The sequence below is a fragment of the Monodon monoceros genome, unplaced genomic scaffold (genome assembly GCF_005190385.1).
Source record: "Monodon monoceros isolate NGI ecotype Baffin Bay Population unplaced genomic scaffold, NGI_Narwhal_1 Super_Scaffold_4, whole genome shotgun sequence".
Classification (NCBI taxonomy): Eukaryota; Metazoa; Chordata; class Mammalia; order Artiodactyla; family Monodontidae; genus Monodon; species Monodon monoceros.
In genome coordinates this window covers 77,020,750-77,039,011 of record NW_021703781.1, presented here as the reverse complement: position 1 = coordinate 77,039,011, position 18,262 = coordinate 77,020,750, and the positions used below count along the sequence as shown (strand labels likewise).

General features: G+C 45.3%; 1 protein-coding gene and 1 pseudogene across 9 annotated transcripts in view; both read right to left on the bottom strand.

Annotated features, from left to right (window-relative positions):
• The window catches only part of DOCK1 (dedicator of cytokinesis 1), a 528,766-nt gene that overhangs the window by 445,536 nt on the left and 64,968 nt on the right, over positions 1-18,262 (bottom strand). For all 9 annotated transcript variants that reach the window (XM_029245561.1, XM_029245563.1, XM_029245558.1 and 6 more), the window contains 7 exons: positions 14,880-14,976; positions 11,880-12,028; positions 7,249-7,384; positions 5,882-6,039; positions 4,396-4,477; positions 3,840-3,975; positions 37-109 (listed from right to left, as the gene is read on the bottom strand). In XM_029245561.1, coding sequence (XP_029101394.1) covers positions 37-109; positions 3,840-3,975; positions 4,396-4,477; positions 5,882-6,039; positions 7,249-7,384; positions 11,880-12,028; positions 14,880-14,976 — 831 coding nt within the window. The remainder of the gene's footprint in view (positions 1-36; positions 110-3,839; positions 3,976-4,395; positions 4,478-5,881; positions 6,040-7,248; positions 7,385-11,879; positions 12,029-14,879; positions 14,977-18,262) is intronic.
• LOC114908861 lies at positions 11,194-11,349 on the bottom strand (annotated as a pseudogene).

The following is an 18,262-nucleotide window of genomic DNA, read 5'->3' as shown; positions in this document are numbered from 1 at the left end:
TATTCTATCTGGTTAAGTACTTTGCCCCATACTTACGGCTGAAAGGGAATGAAATGCTGTTTGTCTTCATCATCTACTTTTCCATTTATTATATCTGTTACATCCATCACTGGGGACAAGAAAAGAACAGAGGCGGTTTTGCTTAAATGCTATCATCATAGAAGACAAACAAACAAAAGAACATCAGAATGTCCTCTGACCAAAAACAAGCATGAACTGGTGGAATTTTCTTATATTCAAGTTTAAAGTATTTCCACGTTTGAAAGACCAATCAAGTTATCAGGAAACACCAGCCCAAATGGGGTTGGGGCTTAAACAGCAGAATTCCACTTAATAAATTCCTTTTTCTATTACCCAACTGGCACCGACTGAGTTGCATTTTCCAGTAGAACCTTGTGTGTTGATGAAATGTTCTATCCCAAGGAGCATCTGAAATGTGGCCGGTGGAATGGAGGAACTGAATTTTTACTCTGATTTCACATGTGGCAGGGCGACCACACTGGACAGCACCGTTCTGGAGCCTCACATCAGCCACGGCACGGCCCCAGCAAGGAAACAGTACATCAAGTGGCTACGGTTTACCCGCCCCGTGCTGGCATCCGTGGACACCATTTCAAGAAACACTGGACAGCTAATCCCCTCACTCAACTACTGTATGGTTGAGGAAACTAGGCTCAAAGACCTGAATGAATTTGCCCCAAATCTGGCAGCTGGAACATCACCGATGCCCAGCTCAGACCAACACGGCGAGGAACCCTGAGAAGAGCCCTAGGGGCACTGGACACGTGCTCTGTCTCTGCTCGGCTACCACAACTGACTGCAGGTAAGTGAGCAACACGCCTCACTTAATTCCTTCTGCACGGTCCCCTCTTTAACAACATACAATCATATATTAAAAATGGGGACAATTTCCATTTCTACCACCTCCCTCCACCCTAAAAAGGGGGAAGGGATTTGCAGGACCAGAGCAGAAGCATCCCTCCTGTTGTTAAGATGCGCATATGGCCAAGACTACATCTTTACCACCAGTTCTGAACCAACAAATAGAGCTCATTTTTCAGCCCAAGTCCAATCAGCCTTCGGTATTTGCAGCAGCAGCTCAGACAACTGGCTCTATATGGGTCAGAACAAGTGAGTCTGAACCCAGGAGACTACCTCCTGCAGCCCAGGCCGCAGTGAGCAGCTCTCCTGTGTCCGCAGACCTCTCTCCTCTGGGACTCATCCCACCAGCTGACTATGAGTCTCTCTGATAATCCAGCTCCCTTGTCAAAGCCCCGTCTCTAGCCCTGGACACATCCAGGAGCCCAGCAACTACTGGCAGGAAGGCAGCATGTGAGCAAGAAACAAAACCTAGGTCTGAGCACCAGTAAGTTGAAAGCAGCCTTAGCTCTGCTACTTCCTGGGAGCGACAGCCCCATTGGGCCCCCAGCCCAATCTCAGAGGGAAAGGCGTTGAAATCGCCCATCACCATGTCTTTCCCTCACTGGTCTTCAGCACACAGGTCCTGGTGAAGAAAGTTCTTGCTGTGATTGGGACTTTGGCCATCAAAGGTCCCCGTTGCCCAGGGAAGAATGAAGGACTTGGGGGTGTCACCCCCAAAGTAAGAGCCCAAGCGTTTCTATGTTCAGGTATGAGGGTCCATCTTAAGAAAGCCAAGAGTCCACTACTGGGCAGATACCCTGAGAAAACCATAATTCAAAAAAGAGACATGTACCCCAATGTTCACTGCAGCACCGTTTACAATAGCCAGGACATGGAAGCAACCACAGTGTCCATCGACAGAGGAATGGATAAAGAAGATGTGGCACATATATACAATGGAATATTACTCAGCCATAAAAGGGAGTTATTTGCAATGAGTTGGATGGACCTAGAGTCTGTCATACAGAGTGAAGTCAGTCAGAAAGACAAAAACAAATACTGTATGCTAACACATATATATGGAATCTAAAAAAAAAAAAAATGTTCCAAAGAACCTAGGGGCAGGTCAGGAATAAAGACACAGACGTAGAAAATGGACTTGAGGACACGGAGGGCGGGGGGGGTGGGGGGGGAGCTGGAGCGAAGTGAGAGTAGCATGGACATGTATACACTACCAAATGTAAAACAGATAGCTAGTGGGAAGCAGCCGCATAGCACAGGGAGATCGGCTCGGTGCTTTGTGACCACCTAGAGGGGTGGGATAGGGAGGGTGGGAGGGAGGGGATATGGGGACGTGTGTGTGCATACGGCTGATTCGCTTTGTTGTACAACAGAAACTAACACAGTATTGCGAAGCAATTACACTCCAATAAAGATCTATTAAAAAAAAAAAGAAAGCCAAGAGTCCAGCTGTATGTAGTCACCAAAGGTGTGTGACAGAGGAGGATCTAAATGGCCCAGAAACATGACATCACACGATGCAGGGGGTAGACGGAAGGTGGCGTCAGGATGCTGGTGATGGAGGAGGGACAGCACAGGTAGAAAGCCAAGAAGTCAGGGATGAGAAGCAGGCTCGAGTGACAACTCCCCACAGCCTGCTCATAGCCACTGGGCACCACACATCCAGGTGGCCAAGATGCACAGCATCCGCTTCTAGGGGTTCGTCCTCTCCCAACAGTCAGAAGAGACACAAAGATCCAAGTTCAAGGATGTGCACCGCATACCTGGGCAAGAATATGTTTTAATAGCTCCCCAGGCTGTGTATATGATTGTATAAGTGCAAATGAGAAATACACTTAGGGCTGAGAATCGTTGCCTTAAAAGATTTACCTTTTGTGCCCAAAGTGTACATGGCCACATCGCACGATGAAATGTCCTCCCTCCGTCTCAGAGCAGACAGGAGTAGGAAGTTGGGAAACACATAAGCAGAAGGCTCAGGTCCTTACGTAGCATCTATAGAAACACACCAGCTCAACAGCTCAGGAAAGCCAGCCCTCTGGGATGAACGTGGACGGTGAGAGATCGCTTGCCTCCTCCCTACCTCACCCCACTGCTCCCTTTTGCTCTGAACCTAAAACTGCTCTAAAAATAAAATCTGTTTAAAATGGGCCAAAACAAAACTAAACGAAACTAAGCCCTGAGTTTCCTGGTAGCCCAGGTAAAGAGTCCTTCCATCTCTGCTCATACAAGAAATCCAGTGATGTATCAGAAAGGAAGAATTTTCTCACATACCTATTGATATAAATCCCAAGAATCCCAAAAAGGACAGGAAGAAATAGAGGGCCGCGTAATGAAACTCCACTGCAGCCATCAAATCGTGAGAGAAAAATCACTTCCCAAATTGTGAAAAATGAGAGTGACACTGAAAGAGGTCAACTAATTAGGACGTCCTGGGGACACTTTCCTCTCCCCTCCACAGAGATAACTCATCACTCCCTTTACTTGTGCTGTCACCAAAAACAAAACAAACACAGAGCACAGGTCCGCAGGATAAAAGGCCCCTATTTGAAGAGAACTCTGTCCTCTCCGGGCTTTCTGCTCCTTCTACCTTTTCATCCCTTTGACCATTCTGTGTAAATTCATTCCTAAATCTGTCAATCGCCGAGTCCAGAAACCCTGCAACCCTCCAGTGACTGGTTTCCCTCCAGGATGAGCATGTGGGTCAGGGTCTCCTCCAGGAGATAGGATCCACCTTCAAACCAAATATACAATTCGCCCCTGAAGCTGGTGGAGCAAAGACCCTGAGCTGAATGTGGACCTGAACCCATGCAGAGAAGAACGAATACATTTTTTTTTTTCTCTCCAACAGAAAAGCTTATAAATCAAGCAGCCCGCTGTCCAATATTCAACGGCAGCTCGTATTCACGGCAAAGGTGATGATCTTGCAACTCTTAAGAGAAAGGAAAGAAGTGGATTACCAGCCACCCCGAAAGGCCGCCGCAAGCCGGAGGTCAGCTTCCTTGTGTTATTGTCTCTCAGTTCCATGCGACCCACTCGAACGATCTGACACACAAAACTGATTTTCTCCCGTTTCAGGTCTTTGCTTCCGAGATCCTAGAAATATTAATTTCCGTAAGTTATTTTGGAAATCCATTATTCAATGCAGGTTCAATTGAAACAGACAGTAGAAAGATGGACTGCGACTCTTTTCTCCAACCAGTTTTTAGCATTTTAATAAGTCATTCACAAGACAAAAAGGAGCTGAATCACAAAGTCCATTAGCATTAAATGAACTTAAGATCCAAGTTTAAGAGACATACTCAACGTAATGAAGTACACATCTTTGTCATTGGGATTCCAAGGGTAGCTAGAGACCCAGAAGATTCCTGGGCAGTTATGTTGTTATAGTAAATTAACAAGTATTAAAGGCATCCCAAGGACCCATGCTCTAGTGCGGTGAGAAGTCAGAGGGCGGTCGTTAAACAGTCCTTAGGATGGTGAGCGATTCAAATGCGCATCGTTGGGTGCACTTACAGTGAAGACAGCTCGCAAGTTATGTAATCTGTCTATATCTTTAGGCAATCCTGAACTTGACCAGCGAACCAGGTAGTTTTCACTTGAAAAGAAGAAACAAAAGCAAATTAATTTCCCAAATAGAACAGGGTACCAAATAATGTACATCCACACTGACTTTTAATTAATACCACGGAGGTCCACTACGCAGACAACTAAATGGGTTCAGAAATATCAACCACATCAGATACAGCTGCTCTGCCATTAACATATAAGCAATTTCCGTACAGGACGGTATGCAAGGACGGCCTATACAAAATCCTTGAGGTTTTAATTTTGGATGCTCAGGGTTCTAATTCCAAAGGAACTATATGCAAAGGGCATTTCAAAGTTTTTATTACATTTTTAACCACTTTTTTAAACTGAAGTCTAGTTAATTTCAATGTTGTGTTAGTTTCAGGTGCACAACAAAGTGATTCAGTTATATACATATGCATTCTGCTTCAGATTCTCTTCCATTATAGGTTATTACAAGACACTGAATATAGTTCCCTGTGCTATACAGTAGGTCGCTGTTGCTTATTTTACACAGTTGTGTGTATATGTTAAAAGTTTATTATGAAAAGCATATCTGTTCATTTGGAGCAATTATAGTCTCACATTCACCATTCATTCATTTATAGTATAAAGTAAAACTGCCTGATAATTTCAGAGCCTGACACAAACCAAATATGACCTAAAAATACATACTGAATCCTACAACAAGAAGAAATAAAGTCCTTATCAGAAGTGGTGATGAAATTTGTTGTTTTCTGTCATATACTAAGTTTTTAAATTTTCAAAAATACGAGTGAAGATTCTAGACTTTTAAAACACACACACACACACACACACACATACACACACGCACACACACACAGTTTAAACCATACTTTTTCCCTCTGGACAAAGAGAAAGTTATACTGAGGAACAAAAACAAGAACTGAGAAAGAGAGCACGTGAGAAAGGACAGAAATGGCAGAGATGGGATTTACAATATTTATTGAACAAACATTCTTTGAGAGCCTTTACATAGCAGGCACCCTTCTAGACACTGTATTCTAGCCAACCATCTCGGAGAAATCACAGTAGGTCAAAGGTGCAGAAATGACATTCACAGAGAACCAAAGCTCGAAAAAGCAAGATTAAGACAAGATCAATACATTGGGTGTGGCTTGGGGGGGGCGGGGTCAACAAACAAAACATCTTCTAAAGACAACATAGGAAGCATGACTTCAAGCTGTAGTTGCGAGGTCCTTATAACATTACAAGACTCAGCTTTACCATCAAATATCCACGTACGTGCAGGAAAGCTGACCCGGACGCAGAGTTCAGCTACCTGGGGGAAGTCTGGCCAGCTGATCACCCCTAGGGCTCCCTGCAAAAGCAAGACTTTGTGGGGGGTCCTGAGGCCATCTTCCCAACAGTAACCAAAGAGGAAAGACAGCAGCCGGGGAATGTCACTGACCTGATGAACTTGGACTCCACTGGATCATACAGAGACATGAGCACTTCAGCATCTTCTCCGATTTTACACACCACGTTTTTGAGGTTAACAAACAAGGCCAGAGAAGGGGTGGCAGCAAACTTGGCTTGTCTGTTAATGTCTATGTTCTGCTTTTGAGACTGTCAGTGGAAATAAAACAATACAACAGAAAGTCGACAAGAGCAACACTCTCGGCTACCCCTTGCTTTGTTCATTCCCTACAGAACAGAAAACCATGTGAAACCAGCTGCAGTAACACAGCAAAGCCCTTCATGCAGCGCCTTCCTTGTCTTCACCTGACACTCTCATCACAGGCACGCACCCAACTGAAAATAACAGTGCCCTGTGCAATGGTCCCAGTCGCATAACAGCTTACACTATTTTCTTCAGATACAAAACACTTTGGGGCCCAGTCAATGAATCAGAACGGAGACTACATGTGGAGTTGCTTGTCTACTTTTTGGCTCTCCCATTAGAGCAAACCCTCCGAGGGCATCCCTGCTCTTCGTCATTATGGCCTCAGTACCTGGCACAGCGTAGGTGCGCAACAGCTGCTGAATGATGGATGGCTCGATCAGGCAATCGAGTTCTCAGTGTCAACTACATACAAGATACCATTAAAGGCCATGGAAGATGGAAAAGATCAATAAGATACGTGCTCCCTGCCCTCACTGAGCTTATTTTTTAATTAATTCTTACTGGAGTATAGTTGTTTCACAATGTTGTGTTCGTTTCTACTGTACAGCAAAATGAGTCAGCCTTACATATACATATATCCCCACTTTTTTGGATTTCCTTCCCATTTAGGTCACCACAATGCATTAAGTAGAGTTCCCTGTGCTATATAGTATGTTCTCATTAGTTGTCTATTTCATACGTAGCATCAATAGTGTATATGTGTCAATCCCAATCTCCCAGTTCTTCCCACCCCCCATTCCCCCTCGGTATCCATACATTTGTTCTCTACGTCTGTGTCTCTATTTCTGCTTTGCAAATAAGATCACTGAGCTTAGATATGTCACTCTCCTACTCCTATCAGAGGAAACACAGAATCGAGTATTGTTTCCCACGAGCTAAGACCACAAAGCCAATGTCATTAAAACCCTGCCCCCTGAGCTGAAGCACACCCCTCTCAGAGTTGAAATGCTTTCAGGTCATCAGCAGCATGTTTTGACGCTGGGCTCCATTCCACCCCTCGTCGTATGAAATATACTGTGTAGCTGTGCCTTTTCAGGTCCTTTTCAGTGCACATAATGGGCATCACTGATCATGTTTTACTAATGTAGAAAACTGCTGCTGAGAAAATGTGTTCCATGTGTAAATGGCATATTACAGAGAGGTGAACTTACCTTTTCTTCTTGTAATCTTTCCTCCACTTGTTTAGAAGCTACTTCGTGAGCTCTGAAAAGACTAATCGTGCTAGTTAGTTCTGGATCCAGAATGTTCCCATCTTCATCTCTCACCACCAAGTCCAAATCAAGGATCCTAGAACAACAAGAATTCAGAACTTCACAACCCAAGGGCTCTGAATTCTCTAACAAACTTCAGTCCCAGCAACTGAGCAGAAAACATCACTGAAAGTCGGGGTCACCCACACAATATTAGGAAACACAATTCTGTAAGGTCACCGCCTTTAACTTAAAATGTATACCCTTGGAATTAAAAAAAAAAAAAAACTTATTCAGTTTTTCCTTCCATTGCCGTAGTGGCTTTGTCTTACAGATCTACAAAGTACGAATGAAATGTACGTTGCTAATTACCATGTGAACTGTATAAACAATTTTGTTTTGTTTTGTTTTTGTTTTTGTTTTTGCTTTTTTTGCGGTACGCGGGCCTCCCACTGTTGCGGCCTCTCCCGTTGCGGAGCACAGGCTCCGGACGCGCAGGCTCAGCGGCCATGGCTCACGGGCCCAGCCGCTCCACGGCATGTGGGATCTTCCCGGACCGGGGCACGAACCTGCGTCCCCTGCATCGGCAGGCGGACTCTCAACCACTGCACCACCAGGGAAGCCCTGTATGGACAGTTTAAAGCACACACATGCCATGTATATGCTGTGGCACATGTGTGTATATAAATTTGTGTGTGTATGTGTACGTATATACAGTCACATGCCCACCAATATGCCCAAATATATACAGCTGGTGGTGGGGGACAGGTGGGAGGAAGGAAAAGCCGGAGCAGAGGCACACCCACCACTCCATTTCCTCACCACTGTCTCTGGCAGCTTCTACTGCACTACTTTCCTTCTATCTAGAGTCAGTTCTAATCCCTTAATTAGCCCAACAGAAGATTTTCGATAAAGACGTTCTACTGTTTCAACACAGAACGTACGGAAGTCACCCACAGTGATGTTAAGCATTTCTGCAGATGGCTAAATGTAGCAGCCGCCTTAAAACACAGGCAGCATCTGAGTAATAAGCCTGTCCGTCTATATCTGGAAATGGTTTTTGGCAACATTCTCTCCATTTCCCCAAATCCAACGAAATAGGTGATTTTTACCACAATTTTTATTTAAAGAATAAACAAAGGCAATTATATAAAGAAAGAAACCAAGGGCTGTGCTACGGTGGTGTGTTCTGGTTTTCTTTTAATAAGACGTGAGGATCTTAACCACAGATGCCTTACACTTTGCCTTTTGGATTTTTCTTCCTGCTATTAACAAGTCTATAGAAGCGGGGCGTTTTTATTTTTTTTAACCATACAACAAAGGAAAACATCTTTTGAAATGAAGATAAATTTCAGTTAGAGAACATCTTTAACAGTTACAAGTTGAAGAGGAAAGTTGACTTGGCAGTAAAACCTCCATCTAGATGAACTAATCTCTGACTTCTCCGAAGGTCACACACCTTAAAGCTACAGGTGAATGAGTCTAATAACGTGTCAAGCAGGTTCGGTTTTGTCAGTTGTGCTGGACCACTGCACTATTTGTGGAAGGCAATCACAAAAACCTCATTTTGTCCTGTTAATATATCTACTGAGCAAATTCACGGATGGTGAAACAAGACCAACTGGGCCTGTCGGCAGCCCAGGGTAAATGGGCTTTTAAACGAATAGAGGCTTTTCCCTTTGCATGAAAAGAACCTTAGTGGTTGTAATGATAGTGAGGGATTTCAAGAGGTAATATGCTCTTATTAGCTGTCTCTGTAACAAGATTCACCCATTTGGGAAAGCCCCTCCCTCTTAAATATTACTGCTAGTTCCCTGGGAGGAGCCAGTGCTGGTGTGGGTGGAGTCAATGCTAATGAAGTGGGATCCATTCTGATGTGGGCACAGTCAATGCTAATGAAGTGGGATCCATTCTGATGTGGGCACAGTCAATGCCAATGAAGTGGGATCCGCTCTTATGTGGGCAGGGCCAGGGCTGGCGTGGGCAGAGTCAATGCTGTTTAGGGTGGGTAGGGGTTCCTGTTCTGGTGTGGGCAGGGCCAGTGCTGGCGTGGGCAGAACTACAAAGCATCTGGCTTTAGGAGGACGCACCAGAAGGTCCTGCAGGCCACACAGAATCAGGCTCCCTGAGAAGCAGAGGCTCTGGCCATGCTCCAGCCTGCTGTGTACACCCTGCCATGTCCCTCAGGCCCGCCAGTACAGCTGGTCAGACCCATTTCACAAAGGAGAAAACCTAAGCTCAGAGAAACATCTAAAAGACCCCAGGGCCTGGATTCTGAGCCAGAACCCTCTCATGGCAGAGCCCATGCTCCTTCCGGAATGCCATGTGGCAACTGCGACAGGAAGTGGTCTCTCAGGGATCTCCACACCAACCATCCCATGTGCTATTCTCAGCAGCTGGGACCCTAACACCATTAGAAACTAAATCCGTGGAAGCCCAAAGCACCTCTGGCGGCGGGGGGGGGGACTCCCTGAAATTACGTGCAAAATTCTGTGTGCATGTTTATGTGTTATGTATGTGCATTTTCCTAGAGAGATGGTCCACGACCTTAATCATATTCTCAAATGTCTCCCAGAAACCACTTTAAAATCCGACTTTCAACACAGTGATTTTATTTTTTACTATTTTGTTTTCTGAAGAAGGAACTAAAAAGATATGCACAGAGTACTGGGCTTTAGAGAAGTTACAGAGTAGATCTGAGTTCCTTGGGCAAAAGCCTATCTTGTTAAGGACTGCATTTCCTATCAAAGTAGTAAATTACGTTTGGAAATAGTTCCCTTTCTTAACTAGATTGTTCCACGACATAATGTACTTTGGCTTCCCACGGCCAAATTAAGCAGGTGGTTTCTGGACATAAGTTCAAAATATGATACTCCAAGAGAAAATAGAAGCAAAGCTCCAAAAGTTTGGGTTTTTAGGCAGGTGGTCTTGAAGAGGGTTTCACTGCAACAATATCTCATATCCTATACCCAGAAATCTCTGGCTTCCTGGGGGAAAAAAAAATTAAAAGCCTTATCCTGTAGCCTTTTCTAATCCAAACATTACATCTTACTAATAATGCAGCTCTTAAAACCTTTTCACACTTGAAAGTCTGAATTACCAGAGAACAAAACTGTTACAATTCTGATTTTACAAAACACTTTTTTAGTTTTTCCAGGGCTCCCTTCAGCTGAATGGAGCTACTTCCTGAGCTTTACGTCCTAACGTGTAAAATGACGAGGCTGGACTAAACCAGTAGTTTCCCAATCTGCTGTCCGTCACAGTCCAAGTCTATTTCTAAAGACTGGGGTTTCTAGCCAGTATTCCAGACGCCAGCAATCAGGACCTTAAGGAGTGGTTCCCAGGATGCTATATTTTGAAAGCTTTCCAAGTGATTCTGATACAGACCAGCATCTGGGGGTCCTGTGACCAGATACTTTTTAAGGCTTCTTGCAGCTCTGACATTATATGAACAGTCAAATAGCTACCCGGCAGAAAAGGGCGTGGCCTCATTCTGGTTACAGAACCTGGGAGAGCTGGGATGACTGTACATCAGAAATGCACGCCCACGCTCGGACACACATCTCTGTGGGACAGTGGGTGCACCATTGTTAAAGGCATTCAAGCAGAGCTGGGCGGCACCCTGCTGTAAATGGGAACTTTTGCATGAGACATAGTCCTGTAAAACAATTACGTGTTGTTCATATCGAAAATGCAAATTTAGCTGGCTGTATACTTTTTCCAAAAAAAGGTCTCACATATTTATTATTAAGCCAATAATAATAGTTTCTGCACTAGTGCAGAAAAACTGACACAAAAATAAAATACATCCGGCTGTCCAGATACTAGTGATGGTCTCAGAGAGATATGGTAACATGCAAGTGATCTTGACCCAGCATAAATGTGCGCCACCTCACGCAAGGCTCCTTATAGACCCAGCTTTGTTCTTCTCCAATGTCTTCTCTTGGAATTTTACCTGATTTTATTACCAGTTTTCATTCAAATCCGTTGGGGAATAGGACAATTCTCCTTTTGTTCCTTGGCCAGGAATCGCTTGATCCTGAAAGTCTTGTGAGAAGACATGGCAAGGAGCAAATTCAACCACACACAGGATGACGGAGAAGAGAAGAGACCAGCTGGCTGTATTTTTGTTCGCCAAATCTGGCGTCCCTACACTGGTGCCAAGTTTTAAGGTGCCCTTCGATGTCCCTTCCAACTTTCAGAACGCAGGACTGCACAGAAAGAAACCTGGTGCTTTTGTTACTACACAAAGTACCCCCATGTCCGGAATCAAGGTCAAATACTGTCAGCAGAAAGGAAAAGTTCCCCGTCAGGGGAATCAATGCGCGGTCCCCTCTGAAAGAGTGACAATGACAGGTTATCCCAGGCCCATCTTCTTGAAAAGAATACTTTTCAACAGTGACTCAGAAAACCCCTGATCTTCAGGATCCAAGAGAAAACAGCTCATCCTTTTAAAAATGAAACCCGTGCCATTATTTTGATGTTAGAAATTTTGTTTTATCGTAAGATAGGATTATATTCTCCTCAAGGTTTATGGGGATGCTATTATATTGGATAACGTAAGCATGAAATCATCTTTCAGATAAACAAACCTGTTTCCATAATCAATTTTGGCAGTGACTTTCTTCTTCAGTTCTTTGAGCTCATCCTGTGGCAGAGTTCCAGAAAGAATTTGCGATCGCCACTCAATAAGGTCGTAGATCATGTGCCGAACGTTTCGAAACATCTCCCTGTTATCTTGCTAGACGAGGGGGGAAAAGCCAGTCGTTAAGTTCTTGATTTAAAAGAGCACTATGGATGTCTTTTTTCTCAAATAGACATGTCTGTGCTTTACATGATGATGTTCAATTAATGTCAAATTAAAGATGTTTTTAACATGCAACTGAACACATTAGATAGAATTTGGTTCCCATCACACACGAAAAGATTAAAAGAATAAAAGACAATGCACGATCTTGCATATTCCAGCCAACCAGAGTAGACCAGGGCAGGATCTGGACTTGGAGCCTCAAAGCCAGCACGGGAGCTTCTAGAATCTGGCCTATGAATGGGCAACCCTTGTAGCTCCCTGAGGAAGTGCCCAGCCTACAGATCCTGCCTACTGAGACTTCAGAATACCTTCTCCCCCAATAATTCTCAGCACACAGAGAAACTCAACCCTGAGGCCTGTCGGCTGAGCTACAAGAGAATGTGCCTCTGGGCTCTTCTGGTGACTGTGGTGCATTTGGCTTGTGCAGAGAGGCTTCTGCAAAAGGCAAAATCTGAGTCTACAAAAGCTCTCGGTGCGTTTACGCCAAAAGGGAAGCACAAACAAGATACAAAATTCGTACCGCTTATCACTTTCTACATATTCCAAGGGGTTTGATGGTACAAAGAATAGCAACAGTTTTGCAACAGCAACAGTACAATTCATCAAGAGGGACTTCGCTGGTGGCACAGTGGTTAAGAATCCGCCTGCCAAGGCAGGGGACACGGGTTCGAGCCCCGTTCCAGGAAGATCCCACATGCCGCAGGGCAACTAAGCCCGTGCGCCACAACTACTGAGCCTGCGCTCTGGAGCCAATGAGCCACGACTACTGAGCCTGCGCTCGAGAGCCGGCGAGCCACAACTACTGAAGCCCACGCGCCTGGAGCCCGTGCTCTGCAACAAGAGAAGCCACCGCAACGAGAAGCCCGAGCACTGCAAAGAGTACACTTCATCAAGAAAATGAGGAATCACCCAAAGGAAAAAGAATCCTGTGGTTCTTTCCATGAAAAAAAATCTAGCTGAAACCTAACTTGATAAAATTCTACATGGCACGGTGCCTATAAAAAATTAAAATGTGGTCATTGCTACATTTTAGAATAACTTCTCCTCTACACAGCTGAATCTCTTACCCCCACTATTTCTATATTTGACATCCTTTCTAGGAATTTCTTAGATCCCCACCACTTACCCATCCTATCATGCCCTAACAGATTATCTTCCATCCCATGAGCTTTTTTCCTTAGTATGATCCTAATCTTAATTTCTTTCTTTCTTTCTTTTTTTTTTGACCACGCCACAAGGCTTGCAGAATCTTAGTTCCCCAACCAGGGATCGGACCTGGGCCCACGGCAGTGAAAGCACTGAGTCCTAACCAACCACTGGACCACCAAGGAATTCCCATAATCTGAATTCCTTAAATGAAAACTAAATAATCAAAGTCACTGGTTTATTCTAAAATTAAGTTTGTTTCCATCTTATTAATTCTCCTTGTCCAGTTTTATAAAGCATTACCAAATATCTAAAATCCTCAATATTTTCCTAACTTGTCTACAGCCACAGAGCAGAGGGGGAAAAAATATTTATGAGCAATATGTATGTGTGTGTGTGTGTATATCTATATCTATCTATCTATCTATCTATCTATCTATATATATATATATATATATAAAATAAGCACTGTTGTTTAGCTTTGCACAAATCTAGCAATGTAAATCCCTAAGAGGCAAATGTAAAATTTTTAAAAGAAACCAAGGTGACAGTTAGGAACGCCTGTTCCGGGACTGTATGGCTACAACCGTGTCCACTAACATATTTGTCAGCATCAACTCCTGTTTGTTTTGCTGCTGCATTTTTGTTTAAAAATTGCTAACATGAAACACCGACTCCAAAATTGCTCAGATTTACACAAGACATTCCCGGCTAACTTTACGCTTTTAGGTTTTGGAGAACATTTGATGAACAATTACTGCAACAGCTTATTACTGTGCATTTATAGGAAACCACTGTATAATCAAAAGCAACAAGGCTGCCTGGAGAGCAGCTGTGGGACGCTGGGAAGTTTTCTATGTTCCCGAGAAATCGAAGCACGGCCTTACCTCCAGAGTCCTAGCTTTGTGCTGACAACATTAGCAGATGAGAAGTCAAGACTCTGAAGAGAAATACAGGCTTAACAAAAGGTATGCTTCCGTAAATATGAATTTATGTGCAAAGAAATGCCCCGGGGAATACGAAATGGAAGATGTCAGGGCTCCAAACTCGCTGCATTAATAAGGCTTCTTCCGAGATGAGGAGAACTGGACATCGCACACGAAGCCAGAAAGTAAAGTATTTCTGTCCCTCTGCAACAGACACGCTTAGGTCTAGAAGACTATGTCATTTTTCTCAAATGAAAAGAAGCATTACCTACATGCAAACAATGGCAAAGACAGTCATCCCTCTCTACTGCATCCGTAACGAAGCACCTACGACAGTTTCAAAGCAGATTTTCGCTTTCATACTCACAAACTTTGAGGGAACCCCAGCGCAGGTTGCCTCAGCCTGTCTTCCAAAGCCTGAAAGCGGCCCATTTCCCTTTCCAACACAAGGAAAGGTGAAACCCATGGCCCCTTCCTTGACAGCCACTTCACTGCAGTCAGCACGGCTACACCCCAACACAAAGCAGGTGGAAGGGCACATGGTCCCTGAGGGTGGCCAGAGTACTGGGCCAGGCTGCTAAGTATGACCCGCTCCCACAAGTTCTGCTTTTGAGGTTCCCGGAAAAAGGCAAACTACCCTGTTGGTTCAGCGGGGTCCACAAAGACCCTTCTCTATTGCTAAGCTCCGATTCAAAATCCCATTTTCTCACCACGTAGAGCTGCCTCCAGATGGTGGACCACTCTCTCAGTGTTGTGGTGACTTCCTGTATGAGCGGGAGGTCGCCTGGGATGACCGTTTCATGTTGCCTGGGAAGGATGTAGGAAAGGAGAGAGACGGTCATGGCTTCGTTAAACCAGGGGTACCTTGTAAATTCCAAATCTAGGCCACAGTGTGCAATATTTAAGCAAATGGAGAGACAGTATACAAAATGAGACTGTGCCCACAAAGGAATACATACATCTCTACGAATGACAAGTAATTTCTGTACAGAGTCTGAGAACGTTCGTACGTCATCCTCCGTGTAAGCCATCTACCTCGTATGTCAAGGTAAGATGAAGGAGGCAAGTAACATCCCATCAGAACATCAAGGTCTGAGAAATGGAAAGTATATCATAATATGCGTACCCATCTATTTTATAGATGCCGTAAATTACCACCAGTCTGTGTGGCATTAAAATGCAGGTTTGGGATAAGATGATTTTTTACATTTCCGTCAGGCCTAAAACTCATTCTATGATAATATACATGAAGCAGTTATCCTTGCTAAGCTAAATATGAGCGAGGTTACAGCTTTCAAGTGTCCACAGGTGCCCTGATCCCCAAATTCTGCTTATCCTCTTTCCCTTTTCTCTCCACCCCAGAAGGTTAACCCTTGACTTATTCTTGACTCATGATCTACCAATATTTGTGCGCTGGTTTTTATTAAATCAACCACTGTTTTCTGGTCACGTGCTCTGCGTCGGGCATTGCGCTAAGGAGGACTCATAATATTGATATGTGGGACTGGGTCAGAGACTGAATTTAGTGGCTTGTGAAGTTAGACCACCTGGGCCTACAGGTCCTGAACAGACAAGACTCCCATCAACATGAAGTGTCCTGGGGGCATTGAAATAGGTCCCACCTACATATCTTCAACTGCCTGGAGCTCAGACCTGTGGGCAGGACCCTGACTGCGGCTCACAATCGGGGTTCAAGGCTGCAATGACTCATTGATGGCGGGGTGCTCCCCAAGGAAGAAACACTGGAGTCCCTGAGAGAGGGCCAGTCCCTCCAGAGACGTCTGGCCACGTGCACCAGCGGGAGTAGCAGGGACCAGACATCCGGGGACCCGGTGGCCCGCGGGACCACCCCACATGAAAGTGCTGCTAGGAATTACCCTCTGCTGGGACATCATCAGTGTCCATTACAGGACGTGATGGTTACAGCAGCCCTACCAACTCTGTCACCGAGTTTCCCAGTAGGGATGTTGATGAAAATGTGGTTGGCATCATGATTCTGTGATGTCATCCCTGCAAAGCCTCCAGGGAGAGCTTCTCTACGCACAGTGCGAGGACGCTCGTCAGTAATTGGGTTGCATTCACGTCACAGAGCCTGAGTTTCACGCTGGGTCCACTGGGCTCTTCCCACTGGCTAGGAGACACCTGGAACTCAATGAGACCCCGCTTTCCCCATGGAAGGAGGGTCTCACTGCACACGGTGGACCCCGGTCTCAGCTCTGGATCCTTCTCACCTTCTTTCCTGCATTGGCCTGATCTGTCCCCTGGACTGAGTGCCAGCTGGCTCTAAGGTATCTGACGCGGCTGTGCTGTTACCTCTGCAACCACCCTGTTACCTGCTGGGGGCCAGCAGTAAACACACCCGACAGTGCCTGTCACAGGTGGTGATTCATATGAGCTCCCTGGCTCTGCATGACTGAAGCAGATGTCATGGGACAAGTCAGGGCCGGAGGTCCCCATCCAAGTGTTCCCCACAGAGAGGGGACAGCTGAGATGCAAGAACAGAAGCCACCTCAAGGGGGGAGGGGCAACAGAGAACCAGAAGGTAAGGAGGGCGCCCTGAGAGGGGCAGGCAGGGGTGATGCAGGGGGGGAAGCACCAGAAGCCACAGGAGCTGAGTGCAGCGGACGCCCGCCAGTGTCAGATGCGACAGACAAGCTCCAGAGAGGAGGGCTAAGAAGACACTGGCGATTAGGAGGTGTGGTAACCATGTCGGTGTCAGGGGAGGGGACAAACGGGAATTGCCTTGGTCACGAGGCTAAAGGTACAGGATCGGTGGCAGCCGCAACACAGCCACGATCTGGGGTGTCTGAGCGTGAAGGAAGGCCGATGTACAGAGAGGACAGAGAGCCTGCAGGAGAGACGGGATAATGAACTTGGACAGCAAGGAGACAGGCAGGGGCAGGATGAAGAGTGGCCGGCACTGGAAAGGAGGAAGGACCAGGAGAAGAAAGGGAAGGTGACGCCCACGGTATCCGGAGGAAAAGTACGGAGTGAGGCCACCGGTCGTCTGAAGGCAGGAGGTTCTCTGCCAGGAGGGAGGCGGGAAGCAGCCAGGTTTGGGTGGCAACAGCCGAGGGAGGGTTAGGGCAGGTATCAGTAAGAGCAATCACAGGAGCCCTGGAGCATCGGCAGAGAACTTTCTAGACTGCTTGTTTCACCGGTGCCCCATTCGTTTGCTCACGCTGGGGCATGTGACACTAACCCAGGGACAGGAACAGAAGCGTCTGTCTGCCTGTCCATCTGGCTGTCAGGGGGTGACTCTACTTACCAAGAATCCACACAGTCCCTTGTGTCCTTCACTATTATGCTTCATAATTACATTTTACATATGCTCATTTGTATACATCAAAGTGCTTTTTAAAAAAATAATTCCTATACAGTCTGATGTCCAGACTGATCCTGATACAGACTGAAGTACAATACATGAAAAGCACACTTTATTCAACTATTTCCACAGGAGGGTGAAAGTTTCCAAACTTTCCTCTTTTTACTTCCCTTTGAAACTGTACATACAAAACATTTTATCTGTAGCAAAAAGGACCCTATTACAGGTCATCACATTTATGCCTCTAAATTATTTTCTTCGTTTTAATCGGAACTGCAGAGCCCGACCTAGTCCTTTTCGTATGTTAAAAGTACACTGCTTGGAAAGGCAACTTTGTAATCAGCCACAGAGATGTCATTCTGCAGTAATCATATCGTTAGTACTTTGATCATTTACATATTTAACTAGTGTGAAGACGTAGCAGAGACAAAAAAGGAAAACATTTTAATGCTCCTTCCTCCAAGTTCGCACCTGGCTATTCCTTTGCCATTCCTGCCTAATGGGTTTCTGTTCTACGAATGTCCTTTTAAAGATCTTATACATCAGTTTTATGACCTCTAGGAAACATACGTCAGCATTAAGCAACGTGTAAATTCACACACACCCCAATTTAACAACTGTTGCTTCACCCTCAACCCCATTTGTGTCACAGCCTGCAAAGTCTTCCGGAAAAATGGATTCAGAGCTGGGGGCGCCGTGCAGGCTTTGCGTAATAGGGTGGCTCACAGAGGAAGAACTAGGAAGCTTTCCAAATCCGCATCAGGTTCA